This window comes from Corvus brachyrhynchos, unplaced genomic scaffold, assembly GCF_000691975.1.
Source record: "Corvus brachyrhynchos isolate BGI_N302 unplaced genomic scaffold, ASM69197v1 scaffold34, whole genome shotgun sequence".
NCBI lineage: Eukaryota > Metazoa > Chordata > Aves > Passeriformes > Corvidae > Corvus > Corvus brachyrhynchos.
This window is the reverse complement of record NW_008238126.1, coordinates 1,713,826-1,734,160: the sequence shown is the minus strand read 5'-3', so window position 1 is coordinate 1,734,160 and position 20,335 is coordinate 1,713,826. Positions and strand designations below refer to the sequence as shown.

Sequence of the window (20,335 nt, the reverse complement as noted above, 5' to 3'; positions counted from 1 at the left end):
TACGTAAAACGTGTTCCCATCTGATGCTGGCTAACATTTCTAAGCCAGAGCTGTGCATCAGCTCAGAACAACTATTTTTCCTCTGTATAATTCAATTCCCTCATCCTTGTCCCACAGGTGGGTTGATCAGAAATTTAGAAACCTCCAGAAAACCTGCAGGATGTGGAGTCACAGAAGCATTTTCAGCAAAATAAATGGACAAAGAAATCTGCCATAAGGAAGAAATCTACAAATAGTCCCAATGCAGCAGGTGCTCACATCATCTGGCTGCCAGAAAAAGGGACTGAACACATGGAAAATGAAACTTAAAACTGAAGTTGTAAATACATATGAAAAAGAAAACTTAAAACTGTAGTTGTAAAGTCACAGTCATTGCTTTGAAAGGAACAAGTGTCTCTGGTGAGTGGGAAATGCTTCTTTTTACTAGCAGTGTTTTCCTTAAGAATTTAATTATTTAGGAGAAATGTTTAGAATGTGGTGTATGTTATGAGTGCTGTGTGTAATATAAAACAAAATTCAACCATCCCATCATCTGGGATTTGGAATGTCAGTCCATAACCATCTGTCAGTAGTTTCATGTTTTATTTTCTCTGACCTGTGGGAGGCCTCTCCCCTTCCTTTCACTTCCAAGTGCTGAAGCTCTGCCCTCACCACACTCCACATCTCCTGCCCCTTCCCACAAAGGGCAGCAGGTACTTCTCACATATCAGGAAGCTGATTTTAGGCATGGGAATGCTCCCACCTTGAAACCAGAGCAGTGACCAGTGCAACAGCCAGTCTTTTTCAGACATCCTTGTATCACCTCTCAATTTTAAAACATCGGTTTAGTTGTAAAACAGCAGAAATGTGGGCTCTTTCCAACTGAGCAGCAGCAGCAGCAGCATTTAAAAACTGCAGGTTTTCACTCCAGGGTATGGGTTTAGTTTTTCAGAAGGAGAAGCTGTATAACCATCTGTTAGATACACGTGGGTGAGAGCTGCAGTGATACAGAACCCACACTCAAACCACAGGTTCAAGGCTGAAATCTGAGGTGGGCACCAACCAAAAGGTGATCTCTAATGGCAAGAGCTTCAGAGAAAAGCACTGTGACAGTCATAAGGGCAATGGGCAGCCTTGAAGACAGGTTGGAATACATTCACTAAAAGATATTTAAAATTAGTTTCAAATGTCCTTCAGCTGAGCAGGGAGCTGCCAGAGCTCTGCAAAGAGAAGGAGGAAGCATAGCTGAAAATCACTATTGTAGGAAGTCTGGAAACCAACTTGAACTCTATAGAAATTTGAGAATACTGATCCAGGAGGACAAATGGGTAAATGACAGATAACTCCTAAGGATGAACATTTTATTCAATTACAAGAGCCTTCAGTCATTACTGACAAAGTTATCTACATACATCCAACTCAGGAAGTTAAATGTGAGGTTGTTTCTTTTTTGGACCAGCCTCTCCAATTTTGTGGTATGCAGGTCCAGCTCCTACCTTACCTGCCTCTACAACAAGACAAATCCGTAATAACAGACTCCATGACAGATGACAAAAGGTTCTTTCTTCCACTAAACTTTGCTTTTGGGACAGAAAAGATGTAGTTCCTGGTATAAGAAATGAAGAACCATTTTAAGTAAGTACTGGTTATGTTTACAACCAGGAAAATGAACAAACTCTGTTCTACTCTGGACAAATTGAATCCACAGGATAAATAAACAAAGGTTTGTTTGGGTTTTTAAGTTAGCAGCACGTGTGTGCATGTATAACCAAGATCACAAAAAGAGGTAGTGCAGTAAGTGTGAACACAAGAGATCTGACCAGTGGCTACAGGGGAGAGGAATAACGTTTAAGATGATACAACATCCAGTACAAGATTTTTTAATCCAGTTTATTAAATATTGCTTTTTGGGGACATGTTTACAACAAGCCCAAATAAATTGTTTAAGGATTCAAAGCAGTCATATTAAAATACAGCTTCAATATAAAGTTTGTCACAGTTTTACAGTATTCAAAAATGACAGACCTGCCTTAAAAAAAGACTATTACACCAAAACATAAGAAAAACAGAAAAACAAACAAGTTTGGCATTTTCATAATCTTTATAGTATAAAACAGAATATTAAATCTATTACCAGCAAGCTGATACTTCAATCTATTACCTAGTCTGAAGTGTCTCCCATTAAAACACACTATACAACAGCACTATACAAAAGTCGTGGTGATACTCATGTGATGAAAGTGCATCCCTGAAAGTTTGCCAGTTTATAGTTAGCTCTTAGAAAAAAAGGTAAAATTAAAACGTCCTCTTTTAACTGAAGGCTTTATTTTAATTTTTTTTTTTAATTTTTTTTTTTTTTTGCTGTTTTGTCTCACTTTCAGCCTTCTTTTAAAAGTGTCTAGGGACGCCCCCCAGGGGGCAGCGTAAGATTAACCATCAAATCACGAACGGCTGCAAATATTGTGCATTCACCTGGAACAGGGAAAAGAGACAGGTTAGCACCGCGCCCCGGACAGCCCTTCCTCGCTCTGGAGCAGGGAAAAGAGACAGGTTAGCCCCACACCCCACAGCCCTTCCTCACTGTGCCCCCCTGAGCCCCCCAGGGCAGAGCCGAGGGTGCAGACACGCGGCGGCCGAGACTCCCAAAACCCAGCGACCTCCAGGGATGTTGGGATTTGTGGGAGTTACCAGCTGAAGCAGCTCCAGCTTTCCCAGCAGGACTGCTCTTGTTGGTGATGGAATTGCAAGTAGCTCTTAATTTTTAATTGCTTTTGAATGTCAGATTGAATCTATGCTAGAATTGATTGCCCATGGACTGTGGTCCGAATTTTTTCAGTATGTTATTAATTAAGAGCACTACATCTTACAAAGAAAATAACCCAACTTCTTCAAGTTTTATTTCTATTGATTACAAGCAGAAACTAAAGATTTTGAAAGACTCAAAATGACTTCAAGTCTGAAACAGCTGATAGACGTTTTCTGTCCTAAGCTTAGTCTTGGAAACATTTCTAATTCCAAGACTGAGCAACAGTCAGGAATCTGTTTCTTTCAACCAAATTGCTCTGGCTCTACCCTTGACATCTAAACTGCAAAATAAAATACAGAGCAGGTGGACTTCTGTTTCCAACAGCTGAGATTCAATACTGAGAGGAAAAACCAGCCACAGCTACCTCAAGTTTTAAATACCAGCACTTGTTGACAAAACCACACATATTCTGAATAGCTTAAAGAAGTTAAAACCAGCAGAAGTGAAAGGGTTAAATAAGAACAACAAAAGATGAAGTAACAGGCAGCTGTGATTTTCATCTACTGTTTCCTGGTAAAGAGAATACAATTAATAGCCACTGTTGTAACCTGGTCATTGTGGGCTGAATTTTTCCTGCATATTTCACGGAATGTCAATTAGAAGATATTGCATTTTGCTGCTGAAGGAGCAACAGTGTGACCAAAGAGATAAGCACAGAGCCTGTTGGGATGCATTAATCTTAACTGCCAGACTAGGGATTCCCAAGATTATTTTGGGCAAGTCATTATCATATCAAAGCTACCAATCTGGGCTAAATACCATCCACTGCATCACTGAAAATCAGACACTGAAAAATGTTTAGTTGTGAAGTGCTTTAAGAATCATCATGAGTCCCTTGAGCTCCTCCCTAAGGATCACCTCCAGCATCCATAGGGACTTTAATTTCCTTACCAGATTTATGTCCACTACATACTGTAGGTTTTGGAATTACAGCTCAAGTTTAAACTTACTATTCCAGGGCATTGATTTCTTCTCAGTTCATACAAGTATTTCCCCAAAGTAAAGTATTTTCTCCCACTGAGGCATAGGTAAAGTGGTCTTAGAAAGACAATGTGTACTCACAATGAGTCAACATTTTACTGTTAAACACAGCAGAATGTGTTTGCCCACATATCTGAAAAGAAAACTCTTTCAAAAGAACTTACTTTTCAGGCACTACCATTTTATTAAGAGGAAAATTAAGCTGAATACAAAATACTTTCTCACAAAGAGAGAAAGGTAAAAAAGATACAGCCAGAACGAGGCAACACTAATTCCAGGTTACAACGACAGTGCCAGTAACATCATCTGTGCACGATGGGAGGCCCTGGTCCTTCCTGACTCAAACAGTGAAAAATTCCCTTAACCAGGCAGATTGCAGTTAGTGCAGCAGAGAGCTAACAGGCAGGAAAATCAGGAAAATCCTGGGTACAGCACAGGAGCAGCAGAAGAGAAAGGAGCATCAGACGAGAAAGGACACACATCTGGGATCTCCCATGTACTGCTGTTATAAGAGAAGTCTCCCAGCTATCTACTTTCATCTGTTGGCTCTCCTATCACCTTTCAATGGCGAAGAAAAGAAGGTATTCTTGTTCTCTTTGATCAGATATAATAATGTATGTTTTGACAATAAGAACAGAGGGAATTGCATTTCAAGTGTCTTCAGGAAGATCCTACTTTGGCTAGGTAGTGGTGGAAATAAATAAATTCATACAGACTCATTCTTTCTTTTGGAAATCAGAGGAAGGACTACTAGAAACTTCCTCTGCTCAGCCAGCTACATTCTCCTTTGCCTGGATAAGGTTCTGCTTGTGGCTCCAATGCTTTTCCTATGCTTTTTTTCTGCCTGTCTGTACTTTGCTCCCTGTATTGATTTGAAAACTGCTTCAAAACTTGCACGACAAACAAAAATTGTCCGTTCTGATCTATCTAGTGAACATCAGAAAACATCTCACCTGGCATCACCAGAGCAGCTTTGACAGTTACTTGCTCTGCTGTGGTATTTTGTGGAGGGTTTACTTTAAAACACAACTCAGTGCAATAACAAACAGCAAAGCAAGAACCTACCCTTCCCCACACCAGAGGAACTCTGTGGGGAAGCACCTTCCAAAAGCAACACCTGAAGTTTAGTTAATGTATTTTGAAACAGAAGTGCTATACAAACAACAGCTCTCTGCCACATACAGAACTCCTACAGGGAACTCAACATGCCCTCAAGGCTATTTTCTCTCTATTTACCTACACTATTACTACATGTTAAACAAAAAATGCATATTAATTTAAATCCCATCACAAGTTTCAGAAATGTATGCATACCCACACCAATTTAAGGTAAACATTGCTCATGTTCTAGCAATTGAAATAATCCATCAAGCATAGTTAAAATTACTGCATAACAACAAGATGAATAATTATACAAAAGAGAAGTAAGAGTCAACCTCTGGATTCACAACTTCAATCTATTCACTGGGTTACTGGAAAAATTTTGTTCTTCGTCAGAACTGAAAGTTAAGCCATCTGTGTATTAGGACCCCAAACCACTGCTTATAGACAACATGCTGCCCAAAGAACCTGCTACTGTTCTTCAATGTTTTAGATACTAAAAAAATAACAAAAAAGGCATGACAAACAAGAGGGAAAGCAAAGCACAACGCTGCTCACGGTGCACTACCTACAGGCCAATGAACACTCAGAAAAACCTAGCTCAAACACTTCACAGCACGTCTGATCGACAGAACTGTATGCACCTCTGCTAGTGGACACACTGACAAAGGAGTATACAACCACTGCAATTACTTTTTAATCATTCACAGCACGTGGACAAGTTCTGACAACTATTTTAACATCCCTTTATATTCTACTGCTAAGCTGAGTAACTTCATAATTAACCATGAAAACTGACACTTGGCCATAGTATATGTCTTGTGACTCATTCTGGGCCCATTTGTCAAAAAGTGTGACTCTTACTGAGCAGCAAGAGCTGGGCCAACAAGAGGTGGGTGCATCCTATCACTCGGGCAGAACAGCAAAACCCAGCCTGAATCATCAGTGCAACCTTCTGCTGTGTTGCCAGTACTTCCTATTAAGTTATGTATTGCCTGTCACATCAGGAGTTTGTAATCACTAAAGAAGTAAGATAGAAACCAAGAAGAATTCAGACTTAAGAGAGGTTTAGTGTTACACTGGAGATTTGTCACAGATGTCTGGGTGAAGAGAATATATCTACTGGACATGTACAGTACCTGGTCGTGGTGAATTCAGTTCAGCAAACCTCTTTAGAATATTGCTAACCATCATTGGAGCAGCAACAGAAGAGTTCTGCTGCCTGGGAATGTCAGCCTGTTGCGTTGTACCCGAAGCCATATCATAAATAATTGGGACAATAATACTAACAGCTTCCTGTGGGACTGTTGTTTTCTGTGTTAGCTGGAGCTGTGGGGGAAAAACCCAAAAACTGTGTTAAATTGAAGGATCTTGTACTTCAATGCAACTTCTGACACAGTTAAACACTCCAGGCCTACACACAGCATGTACATCCACCCCCGTTTTCAGACATCAATTCTGTAACAGAGAAATTATCAATCAGGTGGAGACTGTTTTCTTCTCAAAAGCACCCCACAATAAGCACTGCCTCGGGCACAACACCGATGTAGATTTGTTCTGAACATCTCATCCCTGCTCTCCTCTCCCAGCACCACTAATGTGCACGTCACTCAGTCTAGGTGGTTAGTGCCTCAAACAACAAAACACCCACAAGTTGAGCACTTGAAGATGCAGCCCAGAGGGAGCTGAACTTCAGATATTGTCAACATCTCTCCAAGAACACAAAACACGAGGAGCTGCTGTGTTTTAGTAAGAAGGAGAGTAGGAATATGAACCAAACTTATTACAAGAGATCCACGCAAATCCAGGATTCCAAACAGTACAAAACTTTTAGCTATTACAGCTGTCAGGTACAGTGGCTTATGTTTTGCTACAAACCCGTGATCTCTGAGATATGCAGGGTTAGAATTTTAAAACAGATAGCTCTACTTACAAAAAACAACATTTTGGATTTCAGAACAACAGCAGGTGTTCCTGGAGGCGCAATTGGTGGAGCGCTGGGAGGGATTGTTAAACAAAACTGCACGTTCCATTTCAGCTGACTTGCCTGGTCAGGGAACTGTTCAGAGAGAGCAGCACAGAGAACAGCACAGGTCTCATGTCAGTGACATACACAGCTATGAAACAGGGAAGCATCACGAAGTAGAATGTGTCTCTTTACCTAAACCTGCAGATGTTGCCAGGTTTAGAGAAATACGAGTAACTCTGAAAGAACTGAGCACAACAATACAGTCAGAAAGACTGCAGCCAGCCTATGCATGTGCCTGTTGTGCAGTAACATGTATGCAGTTCTTTAAAATCATCAGTTTAAATGAGAAATTTTGGGAGTTTCCAGGAGAGCTGGTAGTAAACCAAAAACTTCTCCAGTAACATTAAATAACTTATGTATAGATTTAGAGTAATTTGTGTGTTTGTAGATAAAGATACAACAGCTTTTTTTCAAAAATATAATAACCAAAGTTGGGTGAACTAAATAAATAGAACAGTGGACTTACCAGCTCCAGTTTCATGATGTGCACGCAGTCCCTGAGGATGTGCGTGGGAGCCCCTAGTAACTTTGTGAAGGCTATCAGGGTGTTTGCTTTAAAAGGTGGTCCTGCAACCTAAAGAAAGACACTATTTAGTAGTGCCTATTTAGATAATAAATATATGATTTAATACGCAACCAGCATGCACAGCTGTCAATTTTATATTTTGCAGCTCTTACACAGCCAGCAGGACCACTCAAAACAACACCAGAGATTAAAAGCAATGCACAAAAATGTAAACATTCTTGATTTCAGTACATACCCTCGTTTCAAAGAACTTCTCCAAAACCTGTAACTCCTCTGATTTCCACTGTCCTGTATTTTCAGGTGTGACTTTCAGCTGCAAGGTCTGGTTGGTTTTGGGATTGAGAGCAACCCTGCATTTCAGTGCCTCTGTCTTAAACATAATGACACCTGGTTCATTCGAGTTTATTAACTGTAGCTGCATAAAAAGAAGATTCACAGTCAATTAGTCATTCATTAAATAGCATGAACACACAGACATACACACACACACACTCTCACTCCCTCCCCAAAGCATAGTGATCAACCTCTCTTTCCAGAAAGAAACACAAGATATTTTAATACAGGTGAAATTGCCTTGAGAATTAAGTTTATGCCAGATTTGGCTTCTTCCTCTGTCACTGAATCCACGCCACAGAAGTGAAGAGGCACATTTGTCTGTCCCAAGCCCCAAAGTAACATTCCTGACCTAGTAGTTACCATTAACTAGTAACTCACTTCTCTGGCAATCTTGCCAAGTAGTGGCATCCCCAGTAACCCCGTGGCTGTTCTAGTAAACTCCCAATGCACATGACAAACCCAAGGAACCCACGGCATCTTAAAGTCTGGTCCTAAACTTGCTATCTTAACAGTTACCAAATTTCACCTGACCAAACAGGTTTTCCACATCTAATTTGCATGGAAAGGAAGTGGAACTAAATGATTTCTCTAAATTTTGACACTTTAGGTGGCAAAAATCAGAAGTACAGCACAAGTCTAACAGCAAACAGTTATTTTATTTGAAGGATTTCAGTTTGTGCCTGACTTGAAAGACATGGAGCAGTCACATACCCACAGGCCCACTTAAATCATACCGTTTCCTGTTGTATGATCCTCTGAAGATGCCTCCTCATAATCACTGATCCGAGGAATCGCTCGAGAGGGGAGCACAGATAGCTGCCAGCCAGTCCTGGCACAAGCCCAGGGGTAGGAGAGGGCAAGAGCAGAATATTCAAGGCACTGTGGGTGAGGATTGTAGGAATGGATGCAGCCCAAGAGCGCTGAGGTAGTTTCCGAGGTGGAGGCATGCTTGTTGGCATGGCTTGGGAACCTGTGGGGACACAAGGACTTGCAGTAAGGGAGGATTTACACTGAAACAAGATATGTGTTCACTTTGTCACTGTTCATCAGTAAGTCCTCTGGGCCAAAGCTTAATCCTTCTTATTTAAGAATTTGCCTGCCTAGTGATAGGCATCAGACAGACAAAGAATTAGTTTTGACCCTGCACCCATGCAAAGAGTCTCAGTAACATTAAAACACCCCTCCCTTTTCCTCTTTCTGCAGCATGCCAGCAGACAGGAGGTTTGCACAACAAACTCAATGGGACGTAAAGATGGCTAAATCAGTCGTGCAAGAGCAGTATTACAAATCTATGATGTGAAAAGTTAGTATTTGGGTTGGCAAATGTGCCCATCATTGCTTTCACTCTGAAGACTTTTCTCTTAGTCACGGAGTTCAGTAGTTTCAGACTGATTTCTGCACTGCAACAAGAGTTATCATCAATCCTGCTGACATTTATGCTGTATGCTTTAGCTCATTTTTACCAATTTGTTACTGAAGATTTGAACTAGGACAGAATAAAGGCTTAATTTCCTTGGATATTTTACTGCACAAGGGCAGTAAGGACTGTTAGACCAACACAAGAACTACCAAAAGGAACACAACTGGAAATGTTAAACATGGGTGTTTCACAGTTATAACACTGATAAAGAAGCCTACTTGCTCCAGCTCGTGGGGAATGAGAGGCATCAGGGACAGGTGAATGAAGGGAAGGGTTGGCTGGTGACATTCCAGGCATCCGTGCTGCTGGTGATGGACCAGAGACCTGGGGAGATCCTGGCCAATTCCCTGCACGCTGACTGGGTGACATCATGGTGTATGGTGAGCTTGGGTCTATGGTACCTACAGATGTTACAAGACCATTATTATTTCTTTAAAAAGTAAAAGGCTTTCTAATAGAGAAATCTAAAAGAGGCTTACCAAAATCTGTAAAGCATGAAAGTGCCTGCAAGCTTTTAGACTACTTTTTACAACCATATAAAACACACCAAGTGGGGGCAGAGAGGAAAAATCAAAATATGGATTTCAAGGGTTTCCAGGTTGTATTTTTAAAAAAGTAAAATTGAATGTTCAGAAAAATTGTCATATCCAACAAGTAACAGGTTCTAAACTAAAAGGAGCTCTTGCCTACAGATTTGGACTTCTACTCCTTAGCAAATGGAAGCCTCAGCCAGACAGTTCCTTATCTATTCAGTATCTTACAGTTTTCTCTGCAAAAGTATCTCTGCTGTACAGACTGATCAGAACGAGCTCCTTGAACCCTCTGTGGCACATCTCTCTCACTGCATTCATCTCAACAATCAAACTGATGTATGAAAATTACCATCTGAACTGTTCATTTGTTGTCATCTATACAACAGTTTCCAATACACTGTGATTACACAAAGGATTGTTTTGGCAGCTTTCCAAAAAAACCAACCGAATTAATAAAGGAAACAACCAAAAGGCATGTTGCTCACATACAGATATGTCAAACCAGCCAGACTTTGACAACATTTTCAAAGTGCAAGTATCTGAATTTCTAACCTGTACCTGCTATTTTTCCAGGAAATGTAAGCAGTGAAAATCCACTAACTAATCTAACAAAAGAAAATGCTCATTAAAAGCTGCAGCCACTGTTCTGCTACAAGACCACATTGAATTTCCCCACATTAGTAAGCAGAAAGGAGTGACTGAGAGTCAATTTTTAACATGTTAGGAACGCCTCAACATGCCATGCAGCTACTTTTGACTACTGTTAAGAGTTAATACTCACATATATGAAAACAGCTACTTGAGCCAATTGCAAAACATGAATTTTTCTCAGTTAACTTAGGTCTGCTCTGGAAGACTTAATTTCAAGAAGCAAATCTGACCTCCCTGTCCCTACATATATACCTGCCAGTAAAGAACTCACCATGTGGGCTGGCAAAGTTAGCTGTTTGTCCCATTGTGATTCCAAGAGAGGAAGGTGAAGGAGTTGGACCAAAGGATGCTGGTGATGGTGCTCTTAAAGCCCCGCTAGGTGAGCTTGCAGCATGCAAATTTCCTGATCAAAGACATCACATCACTTGACATACACAATTCTGTTCTAACTTTTTGTATCAACTGCTCCCTTCAGGGAAACAGCAAACAAGATTCAAGAGAATTTGTTTTTGCACTCGAAGGCTTTATTTCGTACATGCATGACTGTTATATTTTTCAGGTTGATTTGCGACACAAATGAAAAACTTCCCATGATATTTGGCTTGAAGAATGGCATTTCTCCCCTGCTCAGCCCTTCCCCAAATTTAAATATTTTCAGCTGTTGTTCTACAACAGCTAGGAGCAGAAAGCAGAGCTTTGGTGATGAAAAGCTTTTCTGAAGAACCAAGTATTGAAAATTACCAGGTTTTTGTCTTAGCAAGTTATAAACTGTAAGAATGAAAACAGTCCCAAATATTACATAGCTAAAGATGGCAGTTTTACTTAATGTTTTTTTTTTTTATCTTCAAAATGTACTTTCCAAAACACACATGGTAGGACTTTCTTTTTTTCTCCACAATGTAAGGTGCATTCTCTTGGCTAACCTGGGGCTAAACACACCTCAAATAATAGAAAAAACATGCATGCACAAAGACCTATTTTTCTAGGACAGGATCAGCTCCCAGCTTCCCAGCCATCCTACCTGGTGACTGCGTGTGCATCATGGACGGGGAGGGTGTCACTGTGTTGTGGTAGGAGGTGGGTGGTGAGGTGAGAGGATACGCTCCAGAGGCTCCTGCCTGTTTTGCAAACGGCTGAAATTGTCAACATAGGACAATGAAAATTTTTGATCATTTTGTACTAAAATAGAAGTTAAGTATGTGCAGAATACTAACAAGGGTTTGCTGTTACAGGTTCATCCACACAGTTGTTTGGTTTTCTATATTATTTTGTTCAGTGCTCACTGTTTTTTTCAGTTTCTTCTAAAGACATAATACCTCTGTACCTCACATCTTTTATCTGCCACCCTGTAACAGCAACACCTCCTGACTCTCCCTCCCATCTTTTATCTTTAACAGTTGTTTTCCCTCCCTCAGTCCTTTGCTTCTAGGCAGCAAGTCTCATGTGACCTTCCAAAGCTGCTGTTCATATGCTATGGGCTATTTACACTGGAATGAGAAATGGCAAAATAAATTAATACGTTTTGCCCGAAGGGGAATTCTGCAGCAGAGTGGGTTTATAGCCTCCTTTTCCATTTTGCTACTGCTAATCCCTTTAGAACATGAAGTTCTTAGAAATCCACTGTTGTGGAAGACAATAAACATTTATTTTGCCTGAAGGGTACCTGTTGTTGTGGTTGCTGCGGCGGCTGCTGGGGTTGGAGCTGTGATATCAAAGAATCCATCATGTCTCCTCCAATAGGAGAAGGTGGGTTATCATCTTCATTTACAGATCGTCTCCGTGCATCCTGATTGCTGTCAACAAACATGTTCAGGAATGTCTGTGGAAAAAGCAGTTTTGTTAGCAATTGGCCCATTTAAATTTTACTACACAAAAGAAGGCAGTTATTTGCTGAGCTGTAACACTACCTCTATCAGCTACAGCACACAGGTCTTGGGAACTAAATACTGGTGGACATTCATTAATTACAGTATAATTAGTCTGCAAAATATATCAATTCATAAACAGAGATACCTGGCTCTATAACAAGAAGTATCTCCAGTAAATTGAAATACCAACATTTTTCTTGTCTCCTTAAAGATAAGTCTACGTTTGGAAATACCTGTTCCAGAACAACTTATCAGTATCCAGAACCTACAGGGCTGCTGTACACCTACAACTGCCCTGTTTGGTTAAGAACATCTGGGTCACCTCCTCCACAGAACTCTCTTGTACCCAGAGGAGCCTGACAACTTTCTTGAATTAATTCCTCCTGTACCTTCCCATTTTCATTCTCTTCTACTACCTTACACTGGTATCTACAATCTCCTTCTTATTTCCATTAGTCTTTCATTTAGCATTTGTGAAAGAGGCAGATGTTCAGGATTAGTTAAATGCAATACCAGAGAATCAATATCCAGCTGCAACTGTCAGAAAAACAAAAATTAGCAAATCAACTTGTTTCTCAAAGGATGCATTTTTCCAGTATTTCAGTGTAACTAGCACTGGTACAAGCTGCCCTCAGGTATTCTGTCAATGTGCACAGATTCACTTTTCAGGAAGAGTGAACCAGCACTGCATTTAGAACCAAAGCCATAGGCTCCTGCCACACACTGATGAGAACTATTTTGAAGGGAAGTTTCTATCTAGAATCATCTGACATGGAGCATTGTCCCACCTGCAACTTATGAGCACTGTACTGCCGCACAACACAGTTTGTGAGGAGCAGTTGCTGCTAATCCTGAAGCAGACATCTAGCCTAGTCACAAAGCTTCAGCAAGTTTCAACAAAAGGATGCCTGAATACACAGATAAGAAAAAAAACCCCCAGCACTTGATGTTACATTTTAAAAAGGAAATGTTTTAATTCAAACTAATTAACAGATCTACCGATAAATCAAAAACTTCCTTCTACGCTCAGAATTTTGGAAGGACCACAGCTCTCCACAAAGAAAGCCTTCACCAAGCTCTTCACATCAGATTCATACTCCCAAGTTAGAAGCTCATTTATTGTCAGCCTGCCAGAAAACATGGGGTGGTCACCTTTAGCCCAGGCGCGGGGTAGAAGCCCTCCACGATCTTGCTGTTGTCGAAGAGGCTGTAGGCGCCGTCGCGAATGGCCACCACGCCGCGGCTGCGGCAGTAGATGTCGATGCAGTACATGTTCCTGAAGGCCAGCCTGATGTGCGTGGGGGACTGGGGCAGGATGGAGAAGCACTGGTAGGCAGTGTTGGTGCGTTGGGTCAGTCCCAGCATGGGCACGGTTGGGAGTTTGTTGATGGCGTTTAATGGAGCCTGAGTGTCAAACAAAACCTGGGAGAGGGCGGATATTGAGAGGTCAGGTAGCTTATCCAAAAGGAAAGGTCAGGGAAAATGGGGAATAGCAGGGAAAATTAGATGCCTTCTGGCAATGAGATCCATAAACAACTGTAACACCCATGTAATTTTGAAGAGAACAGTTTAATCAGAATTCAGCTCCCAAGTGTCTTGCAATTTTCTTGAGAGAAGTTTTTTAGAACATTACCTGTAACAACTGCACCACATTTGGCGTTTTATTGAACATCTCCTGGAGCTGGTGCAGAATTGTGTTGTGACAGTTACTGCAACCTGAGTTCGGGCCAACAGTTCCCAGTGAAATGTGGAACTTCTGGAGGATGGAGTTCCACTGAATGCTGATCTGCAATGTCACAAACATAAAATGGTCTTGGAAGCTAGAACAAGTAGGTTGTAATAACAAGATTATAACAAGAGATTATAATAAGAAAGTTGGTCTGATTTAATTTTTTCCCCCATTTTTCATCAAACCTCAACAGATTCCTAATTCACCTTCCTCAAAAGCTGCTGAGGTTGTGAAGAAAAAAAAAAAGCACTGTCAGCTTTAACACCCACTTAGCTGCCTGGATTGTTGGCAACTACAGAACTGGGCAATTATATCAGCAAGTCAACGAAAAAGCAAAAGAGTCTTTTATGCCAAAGGTGAAAGAGAGAAAAGTAAACTCAAGAGATTCACACCGTGGAAAACTGATTAATGAGTTCTGGAGGTGGACTGGTTTTCTTAAGTTACATTACACAAAAATGAGAACTGGATATGTTAATATGTAAGGAAGTTAAATGCAAAATTCATACTGCTGCTGGGGCTACTTACATATATATAATATACATATGTATATATGTATACATATATATACACACACATATACTTCCCAATAAAAGGCACATAAAAATACTCTTAAAAATTCAGCTTAGAAAAATGAACACAAAAGCATTCCAGGAAGCAAATTTCAAGTGTATCAGCTACTTTGCATCAGTTGCACACAAAAACTATATTCTAAATCTGAAATAAAGATGCACTCACTTCCTCCTCTACCTTGCACTTAAGGCAAAGGTGTGAGCAAGTACTCAGTTATTTAAGTAATTAGTAAGTTGTAAATTCAAATACTACAGAGAAAGCTAGAGTTCTGAACAAGAAAACAACACTGCTACAAAATAATTAAGGATCACCCCATTCAAAAGCACAGCACTACATTTAAAACTTTGTTAAGAGTACTCTCTTTTAAGGCAGAATTAGGCACTCAGCTTAACACATATCCGTATATCCCAGTACAGCAGTGACCAGCAACAACACTTACACAAAGTTTTTCAGAAACATGCTGCTACACCAGCTTTCATCAGTTAGAAGCACACAACTGTCCTTCCCACAATATAAAACATCAAACAGAAATTGTCAAAAATTCTGAACTTCTAGGAACCCAGCAAATCAGCAATGCAGCACTCTCTGTCTTTTCTACATTCATCTATATTAATTCCACTAAAAAGAAAACTTCTGTAGTAAAATTCTGAGAAGTCTAAGTCTACCCATTCTGTTTTCAATCATACATTTAAAGTCCATTTAGGAGTTACTTACTGAGCTCCCCTTGGTAGTTCCATAACAAAGAATAAGTTTTCTGTAGTTGTAGATCCGAACTTCTGAAAAAATGTTTAAGTGGTTGGGGATGTCTGTGAAGAGGGGAGGGAAGAGAGTGAGAAAATCACAGTAATCTGTAAGCCCACCACTTTGACAAAAAGAAGGTGATTTCTGTACCTGGTAGGGATCGTGCAAACTCCAGGACACACTCGTACAGCCGAGCAATACTGTTCCAGTCATTAAGGAACATCTCGACCACCTTGCGACCTCCAACTGGTTCAGACAACTGGTTTTCATACGTCAGGTAAACGTGACGGGTTGGTCCTGCAGTGTGAGGAGATGGCAAATACTGATCAACCCAGTGGTTCCTGAGCTGTGGTTTACACACTATGAGTGAACTGTGGCAAGTGACCAGAAAGGACATTGAAGTAACAAAAATGCATCAACTCAGCAGTCAGAATTTTGATTAAAATTTGATTACTGTGGTTTATTAGCAATCTCAGGAGCAGACAGCTGTCCAGTTACACCAAGACATGAAAACTACTGCAATTGACAATGTAAACTACAAAGAAACAAAATTTACCAGTGTTCCTCAATGAAACTTGCCTTGCTCCCTGGATGAAGTGCTGTTCAGTGGGCAGTTTGCAAACACCAGCTCGGCCACCCACGTGCGATTATTTCTACCTTGTAGTCGGAAAGTGCAATCAAGAAGAGATCGGTCCAGAGCCTTCTGTGTTTCCTCGTTTACACCTTTACAGGGAGGAATTCTATACATGACAAAAAACAGAAGTGCCATTACACACAGTACAGTTCCACAAGTAACAACAGCGCCTTCTAATATTTCCTGAAGGACTCCCAAGTCTGGACATGAAAGAATGAACTAATCAACAGCAGAGGCAGCTGGACTGCACAGTGAGATAACCTATTCCTCCTCAAGGACTGTAGTAAGTGTGTCACAAAAGCACTCTGAGCTAAGATCAATTTTTATATGGATTCAACACCTGCAAATTACAGACTATTAAAGGATCTGCTGAATTGTCCTTATCTCCTGGTGAACTAAGAGCTCACCAATATAAAGCTCTTATACAGAGAAATAAGACAAAAAAGATGAGAATAAGGAAGTTCTGTGGCAATCTGAATTCATTTGCCTTCTAGAACAAGCTTGCTCTACATGCAATGAACAACCTGGCAGTTCCCTTAGTACTCACTAATTTATTCGTATCCCAATGTGTGAATCGAGCTCAAGGGACAGACTAAATAAAGTTTAAGTAAAAACATGCCAAACTCTTTTTCAAATTCCTTGAGGATCTAGCCAGAAATTTCCTGTTCCACCCTTAACTTCAGCTCACAAGTTCCCTGCTCATATGCAAAGTTAAAAAGGTAGGGCCTGATGCATTTAGAGACTGGTGCCTTTATGTCACTGTACATTTCTGCAGCATAAAAGGAGTTATGAAGGTTTTACTCTAGGACGTGTCTTTGGGGTTTGTCGTTTTTTGCTTTAAACTGATTTGTTGCAGGTCCAGTTAGTGGCTGGTTGTGGCTGGCATTTCTCAGGGTTAGCACAGAGGCCACCACTATTGGCCTCCTATTAACAATTTCAATATAACTATTTCAATAGCCTATATGTTACAAAAGAATAGAAAATTTGCAGATGATGCCAAACTGAAGGGAGCACTTAACATGCTGGAGGTCAGGGCTGCCCTTCAGAGAGATCACAGATGGCTGGAGAAATAAGTTAACAGGAACCTTATGAAGTTCCATGAAAACAATTGCAAAGTCCTGCACTTGGGCCTAAATAACCTATTAAATTACTGTATGATTCTCAGATATTTCCTCTACAATCTCTTTACCATGCAATTGTCTTTTCTGGGATTCCTGGCATTTTCCTCTGCAGTTTCACATAATTGTCAAATAGCATATGGAGTATGTAGGCCTCTGATCTGATCTAAAACTGCATGTTCATGAATCATCATCACATCTTCCTTAGCACTGCCTGGATTTAAGGATTGAGAACTGCCAAACTGCTTTCAGAGCCCCTTGGTTTAGGCTAATGAAGGAAGCAAATTGTAGTTGGCTCTTTGTCTACTCTTATTTTCCTCTTTCTCTAGCACTGCTTCACATACAAGTGCAAGATACACAATATAAACACCCCTCCAAAAAAAAGGAAAAATAACCCCAAAACAAAAATCTTACCCCGGTCCTGATATTCTTATTGTTCCTCTCCAAACAAGCCTTTTTTTTCTCTCAAGTGTACGTACAATAATAAAACGAAAAATAGAGAATATCCACTTACTTTAATAAACGTATTGCATGGCTGAAACCATCTCCTTCTACTTGTACTCCCTGGTGAGGAATGTCCATATTGGATAACTAGGAATGAACAAGAAAAATGTTATTCTAAGCAAAAAAGTCAAGCAAAAAGCTTCAAACATTTTCAAGGACTTTTTTTTTCCCCTGAGGGTGACAGATGTTTCATGTCCTCAAGCACTGGAAAGCCAAAAAACGGTCTGCTCCAATCTGGTATAAAGTTGTCTCCCAACCCTTCCCACAAGTGCATCTTTCAACCTCATTTTCCCTTTTCCCTCAACTTTTCACGCTTTTTGCAGTGCTTGGTATTAAGAGAAGCAGCTCTAGCAAGACTAGAGCAACACAGTGTAGAAGATTGAGTCACCCAGGCTCAGCTGGCTGGGCAACTCCAGAGTGAGCACATGACCACAAGTTTGCCAAACACTCGCATCTAGACACCAGAATCAGAAGTAGGGGAGGGGAAGAAGGAAACAAAGTATTTTTTAATACCTACCTCTATCCGAAGCCCTATAAATGGCATATTTGTATCACACATGGCTACAATATGAGCTAGCACTTTATTGAAGGCACACATTTCTCCCGACCGTTTTGGTTTCTTGGGTTCTATGGAACATGGATCTCCAGATAACTAGAATTTATAAAATAAAGACAAATGTACTTGCATATTTGGAGTAAACACTTCAAAGAGATGTCAGAGAATAATCTAATTCATCAAAGTGTTAAATGAATCACACCCTGAGCACAAACTCCTGAAAGGATCCACTTCAGGACAAAAGCAATTCAGTTGAAGACTGTCTTTAAAACAGTACTTGAATATCACTAAGGCACGTCAGCCTGGTCCCAAGAAGTAACTCTTATCAGCCCCTGCAAGTCTTTCAAAGTCTATACATGGTGCAAAGCGTATCTCACAGATACCAGCACCCTGCATATCCAATATATACACACTCCTCTGCACAGAGCTCTGCCTTGGCTCGGGAGAGCAGTGGAGAAGGCCTGGCATGCATTGAAGGACAACTGTTACAAAACAGTTTCCCAGCATCTCCCTAGGGAAGCAGTCCAGAGAACTCATACAAGTAAGATGCCAGCCATACAAACCCTGGAAACATGGCTACTAAAACTGGAATTGATGCTCAGAATCTGTGTTGAGCTTTCATGCACTGTAACCACCCCAATGGCTTTTGGAACATGTACCTTGCGCTTGACACCACTTTTCATTTGTTTGCCACTTTTTGTGTCCAATACCAACTCTTCAATGTTTGGTTTGAACTGCTGTAGTAAAAGTGCAGTGGCAGGGCTGTCATCTCCTTCAGCATAGCTCACAGACAGAAAATGGTACTTGTACTCTAGTTCTGTGGGGTTGCCAGGAACATCAAACATCTCTACAACCTATATGTAAACAAAACAACAAATTGAGAAGATTCTCAAGCTAAGATTAAGTCTAACTCATTTCCTATCCTCTCCCTTTCAAAGGACAAATATTAGTCTTTTCCAACATATTAATACTGTGGCTAGGAAAGGGATCCAAGAAGAGATGAAGACCAAACCTTTCAGGAAAACAGAGAATGGGAAGGTTGCTGAGTAATAAAGCTGTATGTACCCTCTCCTGTATGAGCCTGAGTGCTTAACAAACCCACAGGAGACGGGAGGGAGAGGAGAGAATCAAGCATTACATCAATCACCTGGTTCCTAATGTTAAGAGTTAACAGTTAACCACAAACTGCCTGGGATATCCATGACAGGGAGCAAAAGACAGAAGCATTTTTCAGTTACTTACAATGTAGTACTGGGGAAGGCGAGTGAGTTTGATGAACAGTTTGTGTTTGGAAAGGTTTCCCACTGGATGGCTGGCATAATTAGCTAGCTGAAGAGTTTCACTGCTCACTGTAGGCAGATGTTTTATAGACTGTTTGCAGCGCTGCTGTCCAAGCCAGAACCTTGCATGGAAATAAAGGTATTAGTACCCTGAGTCTGGTTTACAGGATTCTAATATACTGCTGTGTAGAGCATTAGTGTCAAATTAAGAGTCAGTCATATTCTAAGCCAACATCTATGACTGCAGCACAAGTTAAATAAAGAAAAATCACATAGAAAATTTCATTACTTTGTATTTCCTTATCACTATATTTACATCTTGTCTTCAGCTTAAGAGACGGGTGTTAATTCAAGAAGAAAAGCCCTGAAATTATTTGCTGAATAAATTTTTATATGCTACAATATGAAATTACAACATAAAACAAAGAAGGGAAACATTAAAAAAACATGCAGATTGCAGTTATTTGACAATCTGGAATCTTCAATTACGTTTTGGTATAGAAAGGAAAATCTTTGTTCCCATATGCTGGTAAGCAATACAGTAAAAAGAGTCACTGAAGCTGGATGTCACTGTGGGTTATGTTATAAACAAACTCATTCACCTGAGTAAGTTTGGAGATGAAGAGCTACATGAGAGACACCAAATTTAGTTTCATGATTGGAATTAAACTTTGTCCTACTCCAATGGATTTTGGCCATAGTGGCAAGGCCAGGAAGACTAGCAAGGCTTGAAAGGGGCTCAGAAATGCATGGGTTGGGTATTTAGTCAAACTTCCACTGACAATAGCAGAGGAAAGTGTGGATGCTCAGCATCTCTCCATCACAACACACCATATTTATTCTCACAGATAACATGTCAGATACAGCTGTCCTAAAAGACATTTTGTGGACTGCTGAGCTTCCTCAGAAACTGCAGCACTACCCAAGCCATTATCTCAAGTACATTATTTATAACAAAGGGAAGTTGATTAGT

At 40.4% G+C, this 20,335-nt stretch overlaps 1 protein-coding gene across 1 annotated transcript in view; it reads right to left on the bottom strand.

Moving 5' to 3' along the window:
• Positions 1 to 2,061: 2,061 nt before the first annotated feature.
• MED14 (mediator complex subunit 14) overlaps positions 2,062 to 20,335 on the bottom strand; it is a 36,493-nt gene continuing 18,219 nt past the window's right edge. Inside the window, exons 14-32 of the mRNA XM_008633079.2 lie at positions 19,325 to 19,484; positions 18,742 to 18,936; positions 18,044 to 18,178; positions 17,537 to 17,613; positions 15,850 to 16,010; positions 15,421 to 15,567; positions 15,244 to 15,335; positions 13,864 to 14,016; positions 13,383 to 13,652; positions 12,026 to 12,181; positions 11,384 to 11,495; positions 10,634 to 10,765; positions 9,397 to 9,579; positions 8,493 to 8,728; positions 7,658 to 7,837; positions 7,363 to 7,470; positions 6,801 to 6,926; positions 6,007 to 6,196; positions 2,062 to 2,451 (exon numbers count right to left, since the gene is read on the bottom strand). Coding sequence (XP_008631301.1) covers positions 2,378 to 2,451; positions 6,007 to 6,196; positions 6,801 to 6,926; positions 7,363 to 7,470; positions 7,658 to 7,837; positions 8,493 to 8,728; positions 9,397 to 9,579; positions 10,634 to 10,765; positions 11,384 to 11,495; positions 12,026 to 12,181; positions 13,383 to 13,652; positions 13,864 to 14,016; positions 15,244 to 15,335; positions 15,421 to 15,567; positions 15,850 to 16,010; positions 17,537 to 17,613; positions 18,044 to 18,178; positions 18,742 to 18,936; positions 19,325 to 19,484 — 2,887 coding nt within the window. The 3' untranslated portion in view covers positions 2,062 to 2,377. The remainder of the gene's footprint in view (positions 2,452 to 6,006; positions 6,197 to 6,800; positions 6,927 to 7,362; positions 7,471 to 7,657; positions 7,838 to 8,492; positions 8,729 to 9,396; positions 9,580 to 10,633; positions 10,766 to 11,383; positions 11,496 to 12,025; positions 12,182 to 13,382; positions 13,653 to 13,863; positions 14,017 to 15,243; positions 15,336 to 15,420; positions 15,568 to 15,849; positions 16,011 to 17,536; positions 17,614 to 18,043; positions 18,179 to 18,741; positions 18,937 to 19,324; positions 19,485 to 20,335) is intronic.